General features: G+C 28.7%; 2 protein-coding genes across 3 annotated transcripts; one reads left to right on the top strand and one right to left on the bottom strand.

Moving 5' to 3' along the window:
• Window positions 1–11,623: 11,623 nt before the first annotated feature.
• On the top strand, window positions 11,624–15,348 carry LOC107923789 (cytochrome b561 domain-containing protein At4g18260). The gene is made up of 4 exons (XM_041081322.1): window positions 11,624–11,998; window positions 12,093–12,257; window positions 14,115–14,263; window positions 14,734–15,348. The coding sequence occupies exons 1-4, from the start codon at window positions 11,867–11,869 to the stop codon at window positions 15,032–15,034; spliced, it is 747 nt and encodes a 248-aa protein (XP_040937256.1). The 5' UTR covers window positions 11,624–11,866; the 3' UTR covers window positions 15,035–15,348.
• A 292-nt stretch (window positions 15,349–15,640) lies between these two features.
• On the bottom strand, window positions 15,641–17,479 carry LOC107923645 (putative receptor-like protein kinase At5g39000). 2 transcript variants are annotated; one of them, XM_016853830.2, is made up of 3 exons: window positions 17,287–17,466; window positions 16,403–17,112; window positions 15,641–16,312 (listed from the first exon to the last, which is right to left on the bottom strand). In XM_016853830.2, exons 2-3 carry the CDS (start codon window positions 16,894–16,896, stop codon window positions 16,039–16,041), a joined length of 768 nt encoding a protein of 255 aa, XP_016709319.1. In that variant the 5' UTR covers window positions 16,897–17,112; window positions 17,287–17,466; the 3' UTR covers window positions 15,641–16,038. The 2 variants fall into 2 exon arrangements, with proteins under 2 accessions (XP_016709319.1, XP_016709318.1); XM_016853829.2 differs by having other exon boundaries at window positions 15,641–17,112; window positions 17,287–17,479.
• Between the last annotated feature and the right edge of the window lie 2,199 nt (window positions 17,480–19,678).

The following is a 19,678-nucleotide window of genomic DNA, read 5'->3' as shown; positions in this document are numbered from 1 at the left end:
ATTAGCCTAATATTGTATCTATTAGATTTTATATTTTTATTGTTTATTTATTTCAAAATTTAAGATTTTTTAAGTATTTTAAGCTGCTTAAAATTTTATATTTCTTAGTTAACAAGAAAGTTATGTAATTAGCTAACCTATACAAAAGCCTCTTCATTATTGATTCACATACATCTTGATTAATAAAATTTCAACTCTTTGAGTTATTTCTTTTTATGAGATTTCTCTTTTGTTTATTTAGAAGTAAGTTTTCTTCTTGGTTTTCTCTTTGAAGTCATAGGAGAACTCTTCACCCTCGAATTTATTAAGGTTTGACCCTAAGGGGTTGGTTAGACCTAGTGATTGAATTTGTCAAAAATCTTTTTCAAAGGTTCAATCGAAAATTTACCCATCTACCTATCATACCCATCGGTTTATTCGATCCATCTTCCACTTTTTAATTTATATTTTTTATTTATTGTTTTGAATCTTTATTCTTGTTCTTGAATTTATTCTTTTAATTTATTTTTGTTTTCTTTATTTTCCAAATTTGTTTAATTTTTTTTAGGTCAGATCTGAATTTTTTTCGAGTTGAACAACTTGAATACGATCTTAGTCTATTGCCCTTATCAAATAAAATCCATCATGAATGTGCCCTTTCGAATATGTAAGGCGATCACTAATTATCTAAAATTCAAATAAACCAAAACATTTAAAATAAAAATCAGAAGGTGGTAATGTTATAAAGTATTTATAAAATTCTTATTTTGAAAATAAGCTTCAAGCTATGTAGTAAATTAAGAAAGCTTGAAATACCACTTAAACTTTTAATGGTTTAGTAGTATTGAAAATCTTAAACTTTGAAATATCTTGAAAGTTGTTAAAAAATGCAATAATATCTTAAATCATAACTCACCAAACTTCCTATGTTCACAAGCAAAGTCAAAACTTGTAAAAAAAATGGTATTAAAAGAGGAAGTGAGTTTAATTACTTAGTAATTGTCATGTCGGGGTTAAGCATGTAGGAAAACATTTAGGCCAATATTTTATTGAAAATATATAATTTCAATATTTATGGGTGATCTATAACAAATAATTCAAAGTATATTTCATGTTAAAACTATAATAAAGACAAATTAATAATTTTTAAAATACCGATAAATAGATATATATCACTCTTAACATTGGTGACAATGATTGAATAGGTTGAAACAAAAACTACAATTCACTATTCTAAACTGGTGGCATGGTTGAATCCAATCTCTAAATACAAAATATAAGTTGACATGACCAACATTTAACCCCATTGACAGGGTTGGAACATAACATATTAGAAGCAAATTCTAAATCATAAAAGTTGGATTACCCATAATTTTTCAAATTATACAAAACATCATATAAAAAAATAATTCAATATTATACTTTCTCAAAACATATTATATATACACCAAAACATAATTTGAGTAACATAAGTATACTAAAAGCACAATCTGATTACTTATTTCTCCAAAAATAATTATACTAGCATGCTTAACCCGATTTTCATAAAACATGGATAAAAATATTATGTATCCCGAATATGACATAAAATATTGAAGTTTGATTTTTTTGAGGAATTAAACACCAAAAGAGTATCAAGTCACTTATTTGGTCTACTGAATTGATATTTAAACAACGATTTTCACAAATCTTCTAGTAGCCTAAAATTTAAGAATAAAACATGAAAATCAGAATTCGATTAATAAATTAGAGGCTCAAAATGTACAAATTTCTGTGGTATTCCCGAGGCATTTCAACTGTGTGACAATTGTTCAATATTTTTTTAGAAAAAAGAAAATATTTAAATATATATAGATATTGTAATATTTCAAAAATAAGAAGAAAAATATAGTAATAAATTACATACTAAAAAAAATAAAAATAGAATAGATAAGGATTATTAATTTACAAAATTACAATTTTATATAAAGTTATTAATTGTGTTTTATAAGTTTTTTACAACAAAGTTGAGTAGAACAAATTTATTTAAATATATATATGTCTAAGAAAATTCAATAAATTAATAAAACTCAGTTTAATATGACTTTTAACAAAATAATGTATATCCAAACCGAAATTTATTGTTTGATTTATAGCCATTCAAACTCATGATTTACTTGATCCTTCGGCCATGTAAAAACATGATGTAATAACCAAAATTTACCTGGGCCTTAAAACAAAAAAAATTAAAATAAATAAATAAATATTTATTTATTTAAACAGTCCGTATACAGAGCCCAAATACCAATAGCCCGTAGGCCCAAAACTTAAAATACCCAGCAGGCCCATTTACACCCTACCCCTGATACTCTAAACCTAAAACTTAATCGGCCCAATTGGCCCAATCTGTCTTCAGCATCACGGAACCCTAGTTAGGGTTTGCGCCGCAATCAGATGTCGATTTGTCTCACGATGTTCCAGCTGCCAAAATCCCAACTGTCGCGTCTTTTCGTTTCACCCTGGGATTCTGGCCCCGAATCACGCTGCAATCAACGCGCCTGTTCGAGCTGAGATTGCAGGCTTCGAATCAGGCCGTGGTTTACGGCCAAATCAACGCCGGTGCTACACCGTCCTCACGAATACCTGCAAAAAGAGAAAGAAACAGCAGTAAATAAACAAAAATGGGAAGAAATAAAAGATTTCTCCCCAAAATATGTTGTAAATAGTGGCTATAAAAGCATAAGTCAAATAAGATATTAATGGGGATTCTGACAGTTTTGGAAAGCACACAAAAAGATTGAATAAAAAGCATAAGTTTTTACAAAGTTACAGTACCAACAGTCAATCGAGAGTAGAGGTGATATATTTTTTCCTTTCTCTGAATAGCATGCAAATATTATAAAAATAAATAAAAAATGAGCTTACTGTTGGAATCGCATCGGAAAGTCGAGGCTTTTCGAATTCTAGCCACCACACATGGCGGCGTTGGCGTTGGCGGTGGCGCGTGGGCGCGTGGGCGCGTGTGTGCCCGATGACCGGAGCATGGCTCGCAGAGGCCAGAGCCCGGAGGGCCTTTTCCTTTCTCCTCTTTCAGAGGATTTTTTAAAATTTTTTAAGCTCGGGTTTCAAATGATTTCAGGGCTTTAAGTTTGGCTTATATAGCCTTAACAGAACGACGCCGTTTTAGCTTAATCCAATAAGCTTTAAACGACGTCGTATTATAGCTGAGGATCCGCGTGTTGACCCGATTACCCGGGGAGGATCCGCGTGTTTTTGTAAATTGGGATAATTTCCCAATTGGTCCTTCCGTGTTTTTTTTATTTTCTAATTCATTTTATTTTATTTTTTAAATTGGCCCTAACATCTTGTATTTAATTCAATTTAGTCCTAAAGGTCATTAAAATCAGTTCTAGAGAACGACGTCGTTTTGGGATAAGGGTCGAATTACCTAATGAGTCCCTCGACCTTCAGTGCGTGTTTTAATCAAGTCCAGAATTTTATTATTTTGCAATTAACCCCTGATTCTTCAATTAAATTCAATTTTAATTTTTTTAAAATACTTTATATATTATTTTTTTAAAATATTAGTTATATAAAATGGTACATATTATTTTTATTATCCATTATATTATTATTACACATTTCTTTAAAATTTTTATAATATATTTATATATATATTATTTATTCTGTTATATTTATACTTTATTATACGTTATATATTTTTTATTATGTATTATTTATCTTACTATATTTTTATATGTAAAATACTTGTTATATTATTATTATATTTTATATATATTTCTTATCATATTATATTTCATTATATCTATATATTTTTTATTACATATTATATTTTATTATATATTATTCTTTATAATATCTTTCTTTATTTTATATATATTGTATTATATACATTTTATCATATATATTTTTATATTATTTATCATATGATTTATACTATTATATTTGATTTGTAAATTATGTTATACACTATATATTTTATCATATTTCCTTACATTACCTTTATTTTATAAAGTATACACTATTTTATTATTTATTAACTATATACATTTTAAAATATTTTTATATAAATATAATATCAATATTTAGTACATTTTTATATAGTTATTATACCCTATAATATAATCTATATATGTATATATCATTTTAAAAAAGGGGGTTCAATTTCATCTTTCTTATATTATTCAATAGATTTCTAAATATCTTGTTTTTATTTGATTTATATTTTATAGATTTTAATTTACTCATTTATTTTTTTGTTTTCTTTTATTTTGATATTGTTTAGTAAATTAAATTTCAAATATCATTTGTTTTTGTATATTTGCATGAAATTCAATCATTTATATTGATTTAACGTACATTTACATGAAATGTTGATATATATATGTATTATGCAATTTATATCATTGAATTCATAATGTTCTATGTTGCATTTTGCATGTAATAATAATGCATGAATATTTATGTTATTTATGATGATATATGCATAAAGTGATAATGTATATTGTATAATTTATGTCATTATTTATTATTCTTTATACTATATTTGCATAAAATGATAAAGCATGTACTATATAGTTAGGTTTATTAAATGTTAATTTCTTGTAAAATGTAAAATACATCATCATTCTCAAAACAAAAAATATCTCATTTCAAAAGGATTTTTTTTAAAAAGTAAGGCAATGTTTCGATATTTAGAAATTCGAGAAGTAGTATCCTAACATGCTGGGTTGCGATTTCTCATTTGTCTAAATATCTAAAATATCATTCTAAATAATTTTTTTACAAATCACAAGATGAATTCAGTTACAAAAGTTTAAAGATATCGTATCCAATCATGCTGGATGTGATGTTTGTACTCTTTTGAAGCAAATGAATCTTGATACTTTTAATTTAAAATATTACGGTTTTAAGGAAATTTCATTTCTAAATTCTTTCAAATTTCTGACATTAAGACTTAATTATTCAATTTGGTACCAATTTCGGGCGTTACGAGGGTGCTAATCCTTCCTCAAACGTAATTGACTCCTGAACCTGTCTTCTCGTAATTTCGTAGACCAAAGCATTTTATAAAGTGATCCAATCATACTTTAAAAGATTGATGGCGACTCCATTTTCGTTTTTAAAAAAGTCGATCCCTGTTTTTCGAACCTCTCTTTAAAAAATGGTTTCGACACATGAATTTAAATATTAAATGTAATATTAAAACTTCAAAATTTGTTTTGTCAAAATTGTTTACCAAAAGTCTAAGTTTCAAAAGTGAAGATATAAGAAATCATCGTATTTTGCATAGATTTTTTTATTTGGGTTAACAGTTTCGACTAACCTACTTTAGAGTCTCATATCTTTTAACATAGGACTCATATAATCGAGATAACAATACCAAATGAAAGTACAAACTTTGCACTATAAAAAAAATAAATTTTTTTGAAACAAATAAACACCTAAAGATGGATTTCTAGTGCATCAAAGTTGGTTATTCGAAACTGTCATACCCCCTCCCCCAAAAAAAAAAGTTCAAAAATTATTCTCTTAAATTACTTAACCAAAATGGATGCCACACATATCATTTTGGTACCATCAATGTTGTCAAAATCTCACTGGAATTTGGTAAACTATTAAACTAACCCAAATAAATACACGAGTTTTATGAAAAATAGTTTAAGTTCTGTTTTAAATAAAGAAGGAAAGTAATGAACAATAGAAATATGAGAATAAATAGAGCAAAATGAATTTAATTTATTCATTGATGTGATATTTACATTGCTTCTCTGAAGTCTATATTTATAAATATAAGAAATATAAATGATATAAAATTCTATTTCTAAGTGACATTGAAGTTCTAAAGTATACCAAACTTCTTATTCTAATGGACATCCACTACTATAATAATAAAATCGATACTAAGGTTTTTTTTTCTCTTACTTATAAAGCTTTTTCCTCTTAAACGTGTTACTTATAGGTAAAAAAATACTACAAACCCTGTTGTACTATACCATAGATTGCATTTTAACTTTTCTACAAAAAAATAAACAAATTATCCCCTATACATTAGATGAGTGAGCAAAATAGCTCCTCCATTAAATTTGCACTTTAAATGTTTGTTTTCTTGTTTATATATAAGGTATAACAACAAAATTAGTCTTCATCCTTTATAAATTTATTCAATTTGACCTCCACTATTTTATTGGGAATAAATTAGAAAATTTTAAAAGTAAATTAGTAATAATTTAAAAAAAATCAATTAAGCACTTTTAAATTTTAAAAATTATTTAAAACATCATAAAAATTATAAAGAAAATTTATAAAAAAGAAGTTATAAAAATTTTAAAATTATAATTTTTATTAAAAATAACAATTTCAATCCAATAAAAAGATGAGGGGTCAATTTTTTTTTTAAAATCTTATACAATTAGATTTTAGTGGGTCAACATTGTTAATTTTTTATAAAAAATTTATAACTTTTTTTTAATTTATAAGTTTTTTTTATAACTTTTATGATTTTTTAAATAATTTTTAAAATTTAAAAGGGCTTAATTGATTGTTTTAAAATTTGTTACTAATTCCTTTTTGACCCTTTAGGCTTAATAGATTAAATTTTTTTTAATTTACTTCCAATAAAAGAGTAAGGGTCAAATTGAATAAATGTTTAAAGATTGATGACTAAATTTATTATATACCTTATATGTAAATGCCAAATTTTAATAGAGGAACTATTTTATTCAGTCATCTAACGAGCTAATTTACCAAAATTTTTCAATAGAAAAACTAAAATGCAAAGTTGATAAATTTTTGGTTGTTGAAAGACAAATTTCACTTCCATCCTTCATGGAAGCGTTGTGTTTGGCGTTGGGTTGGGTGTTTTAGAAGCCCAAGCAAGAGAATGCTAAATACATGGGCTTGCTTCTGGCAAACACCTAAAACAATTTAGGCAACGTATGTACACAAGATCAACATCTAAATTCAATGAGATTTGACAAAAATTTCAAGAAGTAAAATCAATCCGTGATGGGATTCAAGTCTAAAACAGCCCTTCCTAAGGAATTAGGAAATGTAAGCGTAAAAAAGTAATTACTCTAATTTTATAAATTAAAAAAAAAACTATTTATAGTACCCATATTACTTCTGTTTAATTTGTGTTTGTAACTTTTTATTTAGATTAATTTACATTTGAGTCATCATTAGGTTATTGACTTGTAAAATTAACCCAACCTTAGATCTGATTTATTCAACTCATTAATGAATCCAAAAACACAATCTATCAACTTATTTGTCGCCATACGAATAATTTTCTTATCAACTATCATCATTCATTGCTGAACTTAAGACCTTCCTTGTTACAAGTAGTTGGACAGTTCCAATCAAAGGAGCTAGAGAATCGATAATCATAACTTCTCATAAGGAATTAAGTAATCATTGTATGATTATGAATATATTTCATGTATTTCTGCATTTTCTTATGCCATGCTCCTATATTTTATATTTTTATAATTTTCCATAAATTCTGTGTTCATTTTTCCCTTTTTTTTATTCTATTGTATTTTTCGACTAATAATACGGCATCTTGCAATGTTTATATCTATGGAAAGTTTTAGAATTAAGTTAAAGTTTTAGCTTTATTTGTCTTTTGGAATTTCAATTCCTTTCCCAATTAAAAGTGCAGTATCATTTTCTTTCAGCTTCATGATTATGGGTTGGAAAGGCAATGCTAGCTATGCCAACAAATGTTAGAAAATAGTTATGATTGAATCATGTTAATAAACCCTTGAGTGGAATGTTAATGCTAATGATGTTGAATTTTATTTGTCCCCCCCATCATACAACAACTCACATTCCATTTCAATTAGAGTTTAGTTAGGACGAAAAGTGTTTTATTCAGAATAATCATCAAGTGTTAAGTACAGTTATAAAATATATTGTACTTTAAAAGAATGAACGCATGTTCATATCTTGAAGATAATATTGTTGGAAGGAATAATTAGATTATAAAACAAACATGAAAAATACAGTAAAAGATATAATAAAAAAAGTACATAGAAATTCATAACATAAGACTAGAAATTCCATCACACGAGTATTCGTGTGGAAACTACGAATTTAGAGCACATATGTATGCTTAAAAATACCATGCAATAAATAATAAAACGTCTGGTTTGAAATTAATTAATCATAATAACACATTAAATATGTATAATATTTAAATACAAAATATATTAAATTGTGTAAAACGAAATTTAAACACATAAATACATCAGATAAATAATACTAAATGCACCACAATTATTTATCATGATTTTGTCATCAATTGTGAGTTAGTGTCGAGTTAACTTGTGACACCAACTCAATCAACAACATTATCTATACTATTTATTAAGTGTTTTAATAAGTTGGTGTCACCCTCAACTAAATAAAACTCTTAATAAATAGTATAGATATATAACAACTTGTCATTGTTACTATGAGTAATAATTAGAAGGTGTAATTATGGTTTTAGTCTACTTATTATGCTAAAATTTGTAATTTAATTTTTTTATTTTAATCTTATATAATTTTACAATTTATTTCTATAATGTTATTAATAGATCTAAATTAATAATACTTTAATTACGTCATTAAAGTTATTCATGATGTGATTTTTAGAAAATAATATATTTAAACGGGCTAACATGTCAATTTATTATTGATTAAACATGTTTAATTATATTATAAAAGTTGATGATCAATTTATGTCAAATTAAAATAAATGTATTAATCTCGAATTTCAATACAATAAAGGGACTAAAATGAAAATTAAGCTTACTTAGAAACATGCTAAAATTAATTATTAGTTCATAACAATTCTGTTCTTTCATCATGAACTTAACAGTTTCAAATTAATATTGTGAAGAGAACTTAGATGAGAATTATTTAGGTAAAACTTGTATAACTTTATTATTATTATTAAATTTGATTAAATAAGAATTAAATTTGATATACCCCATATTTACATATTTCTCATATTTGATCAGATCATCATCACAACGCCACCGAGTATGACCATCAAGTGTTGGATACAATCGTAAGGTATATTGTACTTTCAAGGAAATTACACATATTTGTAACTTGAAGATAACATTGTTGGAAGGAGCAACCTCTAATCCCGAACATGACAGTAAAACAAACATGAAAAATACAAAAAAGAAATATATAAATACATATATATACGTGTATATATAATAAAAAAGATTAGATAGAAGTTCATAACATAAGATTAGAAATCTTATCACACCCGTGTGTGGAAACCATTGATTTAGAACATAGATGTGTGTTTAAAAATAACATGCAATAAATAATGAAACGTATGGTTTGGAACCAATTGGTCATAATAACACATTAAATATGTACAATGTTAAAATAAAAAAATAGATTAAATTGTGTAAAACAAAATTTAAATACATAAATACATAAGATAAATAACAGTAAATACACTACAATTATATATCATGATTTTGTCAACAATTGTGAGTTAGTGTCAATTTGACTCAGTGACACCAACTCATTAAAACAGTTCATAAATAGTATAGATATGCAACTAATGATGATAATAATTTGTCAGTATTAAAATAAAAATGCATAAAAAAATTAAAATGAAGTTTTAGTTGAGTGGTAAATTTAATGTTTTATTAATCTAATTAGTGCGGGTTAAAATCTTAATAGATGCATAATTTAATTGGTTTTTGTTAAAATAAAAAGACTAAAATACTTCTAAATATTATAACTTATTTTAATTCAATAAATCTAATATAATTTTGAATTTTGGTTGAATAATTGTAAGTTACATGCTCATGTTACAATCACAATGGAAATCATTGGCACCACGTTTAATAATGTAATTATGGTTTTAATTCATTTTTATGCTAAAATTTGTAATTTAATCTTGTTATTTTAATTTTATATAATTTGATAATTTATTTTTATAATATTATTAATAGAAATAAATTGATAATACTTTAATTACGTCATTAAAGTCACTTATGATGTGATTTGAGAAAAAATAAAAATATTTAATTGATTATAAAAGTTATAAAAGTTATGGATGAATTTATGTCAAATTAAAATAATTGTATTAATTTTAAATTTCAGTATAGTAAAAGGATTAAAATGAAAATTAAACATACTTAGAAACATAATAAAATTAATCATAAGTTAATAACAATTCTATTCTTTCATTATAAACTTAATAGTTTCATATTAATATTTTGAAGATAACTTATTTAGGTCAATCTTGTATAAGTTTCTTGGTATTAAATTTTTTATACCCATATACCATATTCAAATATTTCTCACACTTCAACTTATCGTTAGATCATTATCTATTTCAATTTCCTAAGCTAACTAGCCCGAAGAGAAGCACTTTCCAAGTTAATAGAACATTAAAGCGGTGCTGGGGGACCAATGCATGTATGATTCAGCAGTTTTAACATATCTACTAGTCTTGGATGCTTTGGGTTAGTTAAAAAAAACAAAAAAACAAAAAACTCCCAGTTTCTGCTTGAAAATGGGAAGCCCTTAGTTGATGCAGATGAAATTAGCTCTATAATTGAGAATAAAATTATCTCAATTTACTCAAGAACTACAGTTTACTATTATAAAAATGAAAAGGTATTCCACGGAAGATATTGTCTATAAAATGGAAGTTCTGGAAATATATATATTTCACCATAATTACTCAACTCTTCTACCACCTCTTAAGTTTTATCGGTTCACTCATAAATATAAAACATGGTTGAATTATGGGAACTTCGTGATGGTCTCTCTTACTAACCAACTTAATATCTCTAACCTCCTTATTGAACTGGATCCCACCTCTGTTATTTGTTTCATCAACAACATTTATCTGAAAAAATTGTTGCTTCATCTTATTGTGACTGATTGCATGACTTTGCTGAATGACTTCCATCAAACTCATCTTTTGCACATCTTTAGGAAGGGCCCTAGCTAAAAAACACAGTACTTAATACTGCTAGTATTTCTGTTGTTTATTTTGAATAAGAAAAAGTTCCAAATAATAATCACGGGCCCTAAAGGAATTGAGTGCATTAACTATATGATGAAGAGAGATGAAGAGGGCCACAATGTAACACAACCCACACGTAGTTTTCCATTCTTCCTTTCATTTAAATGATAGTATCGTATAAATTTATCTATAGAAAGTGCATCAAATACAAATTTTTATATATATATATTTTTATTTGTTTATATTGAAATCTAACTAAATTTAAAATCGAATTAGGTCAAACTCTTAAATGGAAGTAAATTCTTTCAACATTAATTTGAACTAAAATCGATCTTCTTATCATTCGAACCAACATTCATTATTATACATTTACATCATTTACTATTTGCTTTTGGAATTTGTAAGCAATCATCGAAACCAAACCAGTTTTCCACATTTCATGATGCAGATATGATCTTCTAACAGCTCGGTTGAATTTATGGTAATAACAAATTATTAACAAAGAGGAAGCTTAACCGACGAGATTTGACAGAATGGTTATCTTCTCGACTTAATATCAAATTGAAGTTGATTCATAGTTTCTCCTTGCAGTCGTTGTAATAGTAATGTTATGCATTCAGGGTAAAGTGGTAAACCAGTTCCAATCAAGGATCGATTATGATAATAATATTCTAGAAGTGAACCCCCCACATGGTTGAAATTTGAAGTTGCAATCTATTCCCATTCCCCCACATTCTTTTTCAAGTAGTCAGCTTATCATCACAACATTGATGACACTTTTTCACCATTGCCCTACACTGTATTTCACTGCTACTTAATGTCCCATCACAGACTTCAAATTCAGAAGCTTCAACATCAACATACATTCATCTTTCACTTGTTAAAACAATAATGCAACTGGTTTTTTTCACCATGTCTATAGCTCTTATAGTCATACTTGTTCTACCGTTTGTCAGCTCATCTCAACAACATGTGGAATCCATTAATGGCAGCAATACAAACGATAAAGACAACATTCCTAAGGTAATCTATTCATGTTGTTAACTTTGAAGCTTTCAATTGATGGAGTTTAATCCTCTTTGGAATCACCTAGTCTGAAGCTTGAGAATTCACACAGGTGAGTCATAAACTGATGTTTGAGATTATATTGCATGGGATTATCCTTTGGGCATCAATGGGGTTTCTGGTGCCTGTTGGGATACTTGCTATTAGAATGTCGAACAAAGAAGAAGAATGTGGGACGAGACATCAAGTTCTTTTCTATGTTCATGCAGTGTCACAGGCAAGTTCATCTTTTACGTTTAGATATATAATTTATATATGATGCATTATTGGCATATAATTTTGTATATATTGCAATATAATTTATTAATTATGCATAAAATTATATAATATTAATGAATGAAATATTAACTCGTATATATATTATAATTTGTGTTACAACTAATGGTATCTCAGCTGAGTTGGAAAATGATAGTATCAAAGCTTAATTTGGATAACCCTTTAGCTTTTTCAATGATAACAAAAGAGAAAGCAAAAAGAGAATTTCTATGTATAAGAAGCGTGATTCGTGGCATTAAGATATATGTCTACCCTCACAGTTTCTTCATATCCAATTAAAACCAAGAAAACTTTAACTTGAGAGTGGCAATAACAGGCCAATCATTTTACAAATATTTGATTTAATTTTTATGTAAAAATATTCTTATTGAAATGATAAAATTAAATTTTAGAAAATTTTCTCAAATCTATCTTTTGTAGATTTATTTTAGTTTTAAATTAATTTTCATAGTTATTATTATTATTTTGAAAGGTCATAATTATTATTTAACAATAAAAATCGTACTTTTTGAGTTTTTTTATTTAAATAATATGTAAAAAATATTTATAAAATTAGGGTGAGAAAAAAATTATTTATGAAAATAGATTAAAATGAATTGTAAGAAGTGATGTTATTAATCTGTCAAATGAACTTATAAAAAATAATATTTTAATTTAAGAGTCTAGCTATGTAGGAAGACAACACCCTCTTTTAAAAAATATAAAATTAAAACTCCTGCATAGCGATACTCTTTATTAAAATATTATTATTTATTTATTTTTAAATTATATTAATTATTTTTATTAAAATATTAATTTTTTTAAATGATGTCATCTGACAAATTGATGATATCAGTATTTACTATTTATTTAAACTCATTTATATAAATAATTTTTCTCCCACCCTAATTTCCTAAATAATTTTTTTTGTATTATTTAAATAATAAAATCTAAAATGTAACAAATAATAATAACTATGAAAATTATTTTAAAACCAAAATAAATGGATTAGATTTTCATATGATAATTTAAATAGTAGAGCCTTTTGGTCATTTTTCAATAAGGTGAATTTAGTTAATTACTTGAATATAATATAAATCCATAAATAGACTAGATATTTGTATGATAATTTAAATAGCTGTTGTGAATATGCAGGGGCAGAATGAGGGGTCTAGCAAGGACTGCCCCCTAAAATGAGAAAATATTAATTTAAATTTATTTATAATTTATAAAATTTTAAATTAGTAATAATAAAATTACACTTTAGCATTTAAAAAATAATAAAAATTTGATTTAAATCTTTAAAAATTATAAATATATAAGCTATTAAAATGATGAAAATATAATTTTTTATTATCGTAAAATTATACAATTTAATTTTACTAAAAAAAATCCTACCTTCGTCAATGTAAACATGGTTATTTTTTGTACAACATGTTTTAAATCATGTTTCTTTTTGCTAGTGTTATCACAGTTATTGCAATCATAAAAAATGATTTTTAAATTATATTTTTAAAAATAATTTATGATATAAAATAAAATTATTCATAAGTTAGAATATATAGAGTATATACATGTAGTTTACCTTCACGTGTTTAACCGCTATGAATCATAGCCATTTGGGTAGTATTACGGTAAATATCGACCATAAGAAAAAATTGAAATCATAAAATTAAAATAACTTCTTGTGATTGTTATTTAAATCGGATGCATAATTATTTAAAGATTATTGATATAATCACGGATCAATTTTTTTTTATAATTTTGATATTTACAAATATTAAATATTAAGGATAACAGTAAAATTTATGTTGAGCAGATACTTTCTGTACTTCTAGTTACAATAGGAGCAATCATGTCCATCAAAAATTTCAACAACTCCTTCAACAATCATCACCAAAGACTAGGGGTAGCTTTATATGGTATCATATGGTTGCAAGCTTTAACCGGGGTTCTACGTTCATGCAGGTAAACCTTCGTATATGATTTGCCCTTGTAATTTAGCCCTAAAGCTTTGTTTGATAGAGTAGTAAAAAAATTGGAAAGATGGAAAATTGAGGTGATAGAAAACATATTTTTTCTTTTCATAACTGTACTTAATGGGAAGGATGAAAAAATGGAAAGAAAAATATTTTTTTTTTCAATACATTACTTGGTAGAGTTAAAAAAGAAAGAAAATAAAATATTTGAAAAATGAATAATTTTGAACTAACATACATTTCTATTTCATTTTCTCTCCTCTCATCATTTCATTTTAGAAGGATTAATTTTTATACATTAGGATGAAAAATGATTATTTCTCTTATTTTCTTTCTTCTCATTTTTATCACTCTCCTCTTATCCCTTCACTTTTTTACTCAACCAAGCACACCCTAAATGAGCTTGCATTTTGGCATATAGAGTGTAAAATTGAAGCATTTATAACGCATTATGTTTAGGGGATCCAAGGGAAGAAGTGCATGGTTTATTGCACATTGGTTACTAGGAACTGCGGTGTGTATTTTAGGTGTAATCAACATTTACACAGGATTGGGAGCATTGCATGAAAAGACATCAGCAAGCACAAAGCTTTGGACCATAATTTTGACTGCTGAGATTTGTTTGATTATTTTCATTTATCTGTTTCAAGATAAATGGTCGTATTTACAGTCACAAAAGCAACCATCGTTTGTGCGCCGTGAACCTGTAAGACCCTACCCTTTCAGAACAAGAGAATATGGTCGTGGAATCAACTACTAAAAAAAGGTTTTGGTTAAAAAATAAGTAATCATCACGGGTTAATATCTAACCCATTATTTCCCAATACATGGATCATCATCGTTCATATATGTAAGGTTCACTTATGAATTATGTAAATTGAGTTTATGAATGGTGATTAAATTTGTATTGGATAATAATGGATAAAAACAATAATAGAAGGGAGCTTTGGCTGTTACTTAGTAACAATTTTGTTATTTTTTCTCTTCTATATTTTGGATTTTTTTTTTCTTTGGAAGGATTGGTCTTTAGAACATAATAAGACTTGTAAACAGAAATTTCTATCAGACTTTTTATTGAGGGTATTTTGCTATTGTTTCCATTCATATAAGTTATTATCAGCAAGGTAAGTTGAAATTTATACACAGTTCCATTGGGCATGATGGTTAACTTTCACTCGTTTTAACATGTCCTCGGTTTAACTAATTAAGTTTATGTTCAACGGATTCTTATAGTGCATGTGTCTAGTATTTGTGTGTTACATAATATAATCTGAAAAAGCTCTTAATTTTTTTTTTGAATTTACTGCATTATATATATATATATCAATACCCGTAACTCAAATCAAATCCACGTAAAAATGAATGAGACAACAAAAACTTACCTTTTTTTTAAAAAGATGCATATTACGAATACATATACTAAAAGCAATGTGTATTAAAGAACATCAGCTGATGTGTAGTCCCCAAATGAGGCAAACTTGAGAGCAGTGTGATTACAAGACAAGATAGCAGAACAGAGGAAAATGCTCTTTGCCCCAAACCGGTGGATGACCTTCTAGCTACCCTAGACTTTGATTGATGAAAGGGATGGATTTATATATTCGTAGCAGTACTACAATGGGATCAGTCACCGGCCCTGCCTGCCTTTGTGCTCATTAGACCTAGTGGAGCACCGGGCTGTGTTATCTCTACTATAAGAAGGGCACTAAATCTGTTAACAAATTTAGAAATGGCTTGCATAGATAGACATATGAGTTAAGATCTTCAATAGCAATAGAAGAAGAAACTTTCTATAAACAAACAGAACACTGTGTAGTTCCCATAGACATCAACTAAAAGCACATATGTTTTGTATCTTTTCTGACCATTTGCTTCAAAGACTGGTGTTTTACCACAAATTACTTCGAGTAAGACAACACCAAATGCATAGACATCAATTTTTCCTGACAGACTTTCTGAATCAAGGTATCCTAAAGTAGCCATCACATCTAGTGACTCTTTTTTAGTTGAAGCTTGTGACATGCTATGAGGACCTAACCTGGACAAAAAGAACCCAGAAAGCTTTGGAATCAATTCATGATCTAAAAGAATAGTGTTGCTGGTCACGTTGTGGTGCAGTACTATATACCTTACTCCGGTATGAAGGTAATGTAATCCACGCGCTGCACCAATGCAGATTTGTAGCCTCTTTTCCCAGGGAATTGGATTACAACTGATACCATTACCATGGAGACAATTAAAGAGCGACCCATTGCTCAGGTATTCATAAACAAGGATTGTTTCCCCCTTCTCATCGCAGAATCCAATAAGAGATTCAACATTTAAGTGGTTCAGCTGGCTAAGGAATACCACTTCAGTTCGGAACGCACTAAGACGAAATTTCACGCGTCTGATAGCAACTGTAAAGGTCCCATCATCTATAACCCCTTTGTATACAGATCCAAAATTACTTATACCAATAATAAAGCCTTCATCGAAGTTGGAAGTCGCAGCTTTGATCTCTGCTAGTGAAAACTGACGACTGCATAGTTCCTCCGGAAGTGTGGAATTTGGTTGACTCCCCCGTCGCGAAACGAAGCCAAATGCTTTTTTAAAGACTTGAAAGAAATGTGAAAGTGACATTGAAGAAACTTCAATGATGGCAGATGAGAATTGAGGATGGCCATTCACGAGGCTAGCAGAGAATTGGTTAAAATCAAGGTCGTCGCTAGGTTTTACCTTACAACATCTGCTCCTTGTAGTGGTTTAATGTTATTCCTTCAAAAATGCACTGACCAACATTAAACCATGCCATCGGTGGCTGCATATCCATCAAACCAGTTTGGGATCAACTGGATACTGTTGGACCTCATCAGATAATATAGACATAGAGGCAAATGGTTAGAGCATGGTTTTAGTCAACTTGATAATGCAAAATGTACTAAGATTTGTGTTATCCACATGGGCAATTTCGTATTCTCGCAACAAGTTTGTAAATGAGGGTGTTAGTCAATCGGGTTCAGATATGGTTACCTTAATTAAATTGTTGGTGTTTTGAACAAAGCTGAGCAAGCAGAGTTGAAAGCTTGTGCAACAAGCCTCATGGCTTGGTGAAGAAACAAAAGCAGAAATTTGCTTAAGAACAAGAACAGAATTGAGAAAACAAGAAAATGTTGGAGCATATGAATGAAAAACTGATAATTTTCATTAATTAATGAACAAAGGCAATAAGCCAATACATACAAGCTGGTCAATACAAATAAGTTTTCACCTAATCAACCTAACACCATTAAATTACATTAAACTTGCTAATTTAACTTGCACTCTTTGTAAAGTTGATTTATCAGCTCAAAATGTCAACAAAATACAACTAATACATCAACCACTTGGTTCAAATACAACTAAGTTACAAAATATGACTTATAGTAACAAAACTAAGTACAAAATGGACAGCAACATTGAACCTCAACATCTGCCTGCATGGCTCGAGCTTCATGGCCTGCTACCTGACTGTACGTGTTGCATGGAGGCTAACTTCAACACTCCTCCTTGGACTCCATGCTACAAACTCTCATTTGCCTTCTCAGTTTGATGAACCTTGACATACTAAGGGCTTTAGTCAGAATATCAACAATTTGCTCTTCAGAATTGCAATGAATCAGCTCCACCTCTTGAGCTTGCTCCATTTCCCTAACCACATGTAGCTTGATGCTAAAATGCTTTGTTCTACCATGGAAAACATGATTTTTAGCAATTGCAATAGCAGATTGGTTATCACAATAAATCTCTGTTGCTTCCCTTTGATGAAGGTTCAGATAAGCCAGGATCTTCCTTAGCCAAATGGCTTGGTTGACTGCTCCAGCAATAGCCACATATTCTGCTTCTGCTGTTGATTGAACCACTATCGATTGCTTCTTTGAACTCTAACAGAACATTGCTTAACCAATTGTAAATGCATAACCAGAAGTGCTCTTCATATCATCTTTTGAACTAGCCCAGTCACTATCAGTATAGCCTACTAATTTCAAGTTTTCAGCTTTGTTAAATTGTATTCCATGGTTCAAGTTACCTTTGATGTACCTGAGTACTCTTTTTTCTGCTTGAAGATGTTGCATATTGCAACAGTGCATGAACCTTGAAAGCACACTAACAGCAAACATGATGTCCGGTTTTGTTGCAGTTAGATATAACAGGCATCCTACTAAACTTCTATAGGTAGATTCACTGACATGTTCATAGTTTTCTTGGCTTGACAGTTTCATTCCAACAACCAGAGACGCGCTAGTTGGCTTACAATTCTCCATAGAGAACTTATTCAAGATCTTCATAGCAAATGTCTTCTATCCTAAGAAGATTCCACTTTGTGTTTGCAGCACCTCCATTCTTAGGAAATATGTCATCTGCCCTAAGTCAGACATTTCAAACATGTCTTTCATTTTGTTTTTGAAGTCAGTTAGCACAGCTTGATCTCTTCCTATCACCAAAAGGTCATCCACATAGAGAGACACAATGAGTTGTGTCAAAGCTTCTTCCTTCTTGACATACAGTGTTGGCTTACTGATGCTTCTCTCAAATCCCAGACAAACCAAGTAGCTGTCAATTCTGGCATACCAGGCTCTAGGAGCCTGTTTCAAGCCATATAAGGCATTTTTGAGCCTATACAACATGTGTTCCTACCAGACACAACAAATCCTTGAGGCTGGTTAATGTAAATTTCTTCTTTAAGGAAGCCATTTAGAAATGCAGACTTCACATCCAGCTGATGAATGGTCCACTGCTTTTGTGTAGCCAAAGCAATTAACAATCTGATTATGTCAAGCCCGGCTACTGGTACAAAAGTCTCTATGTAGTCTAGGCCATATCTTTGACTGAACCCCTTGACAACAAGTTTAGCTTTCAGCTTGTTCAAATTGCCATCAGCATTTGTTTGACTCGATAAACCTATTTTACACCAATGGTCTTTCTGTTGGTAGATCTTTCAGTCAACTCCCATATCTAATTCTTTTGAATCATCTTGAATTCATCTATCATAGCTTGCTTCCACCCTTCATCAGCTTCAGCTTCTTTAAAATAGCTTGGTTCCTCAATAGCCACTTGAGCTCTCTCATAAATCTCAGTCAAGGATCTGATCCCTCTGACTGGTTCATCATCAAAGTCTATTTCTGGACTAACTTGATCAAGTTCAATTTGGCCTGCTATGAGTTCCTCAAAAACTTCCTGAGGTTCATTCATTTCCCAGTTCCACCGAGCCTCCTCATCAAAAACAACATCCCTGCTCACTTGAACTTTGTTTGTTGCAAGATTTAAAATTATGTACCTTTTCTTGACCATGCTATAGCCTACTAAAATACAAGGTAGGGCCCTTTTGGATAGTTTGTCCCTTTTCATAGTTGGTATATGGCTGTAACATAGGCAACCAAAGACC

The sequence above is a fragment of the Gossypium hirsutum genome, chromosome A11 (assembly GCF_007990345.1).
Source record: "Gossypium hirsutum isolate 1008001.06 chromosome A11, Gossypium_hirsutum_v2.1, whole genome shotgun sequence".
Lineage (NCBI taxonomy): Eukaryota > Viridiplantae > Streptophyta > Magnoliopsida > Malvales > Malvaceae > Gossypium > Gossypium hirsutum.
This window is presented reverse-complemented; position numbering and strand designations above follow the sequence as displayed.

Excerpts from the sequence above, each read along its gene's own strand:
- LOC107923789 (XM_041081322.1), top strand. The coding sequence starts at position 11,867 with ATGCAACTGGTTTTTTTCACCATGTCTATAGCTCTTATAGTCATACTT. Across the intron at positions 11,999-12,092 it reads ATAAAGACAACATTCCTAAG|GTGAGTCATAAACTGATGTT; the intron begins GTAATCTATTCA and ends GAATTCACACAG. Across the intron at positions 12,258-14,114 it reads ATGTTCATGCAGTGTCACAG|ATACTTTCTGTACTTCTAGT; the intron begins GCAAGTTCATCT and ends TATGTTGAGCAG.
- LOC107923645 (XM_016853829.2), bottom strand. The coding sequence starts at position 16,896 with ATGTCACTTTCACATTTCTTTCAAGTCTTTAAAAAAGCATTTGGCTTC.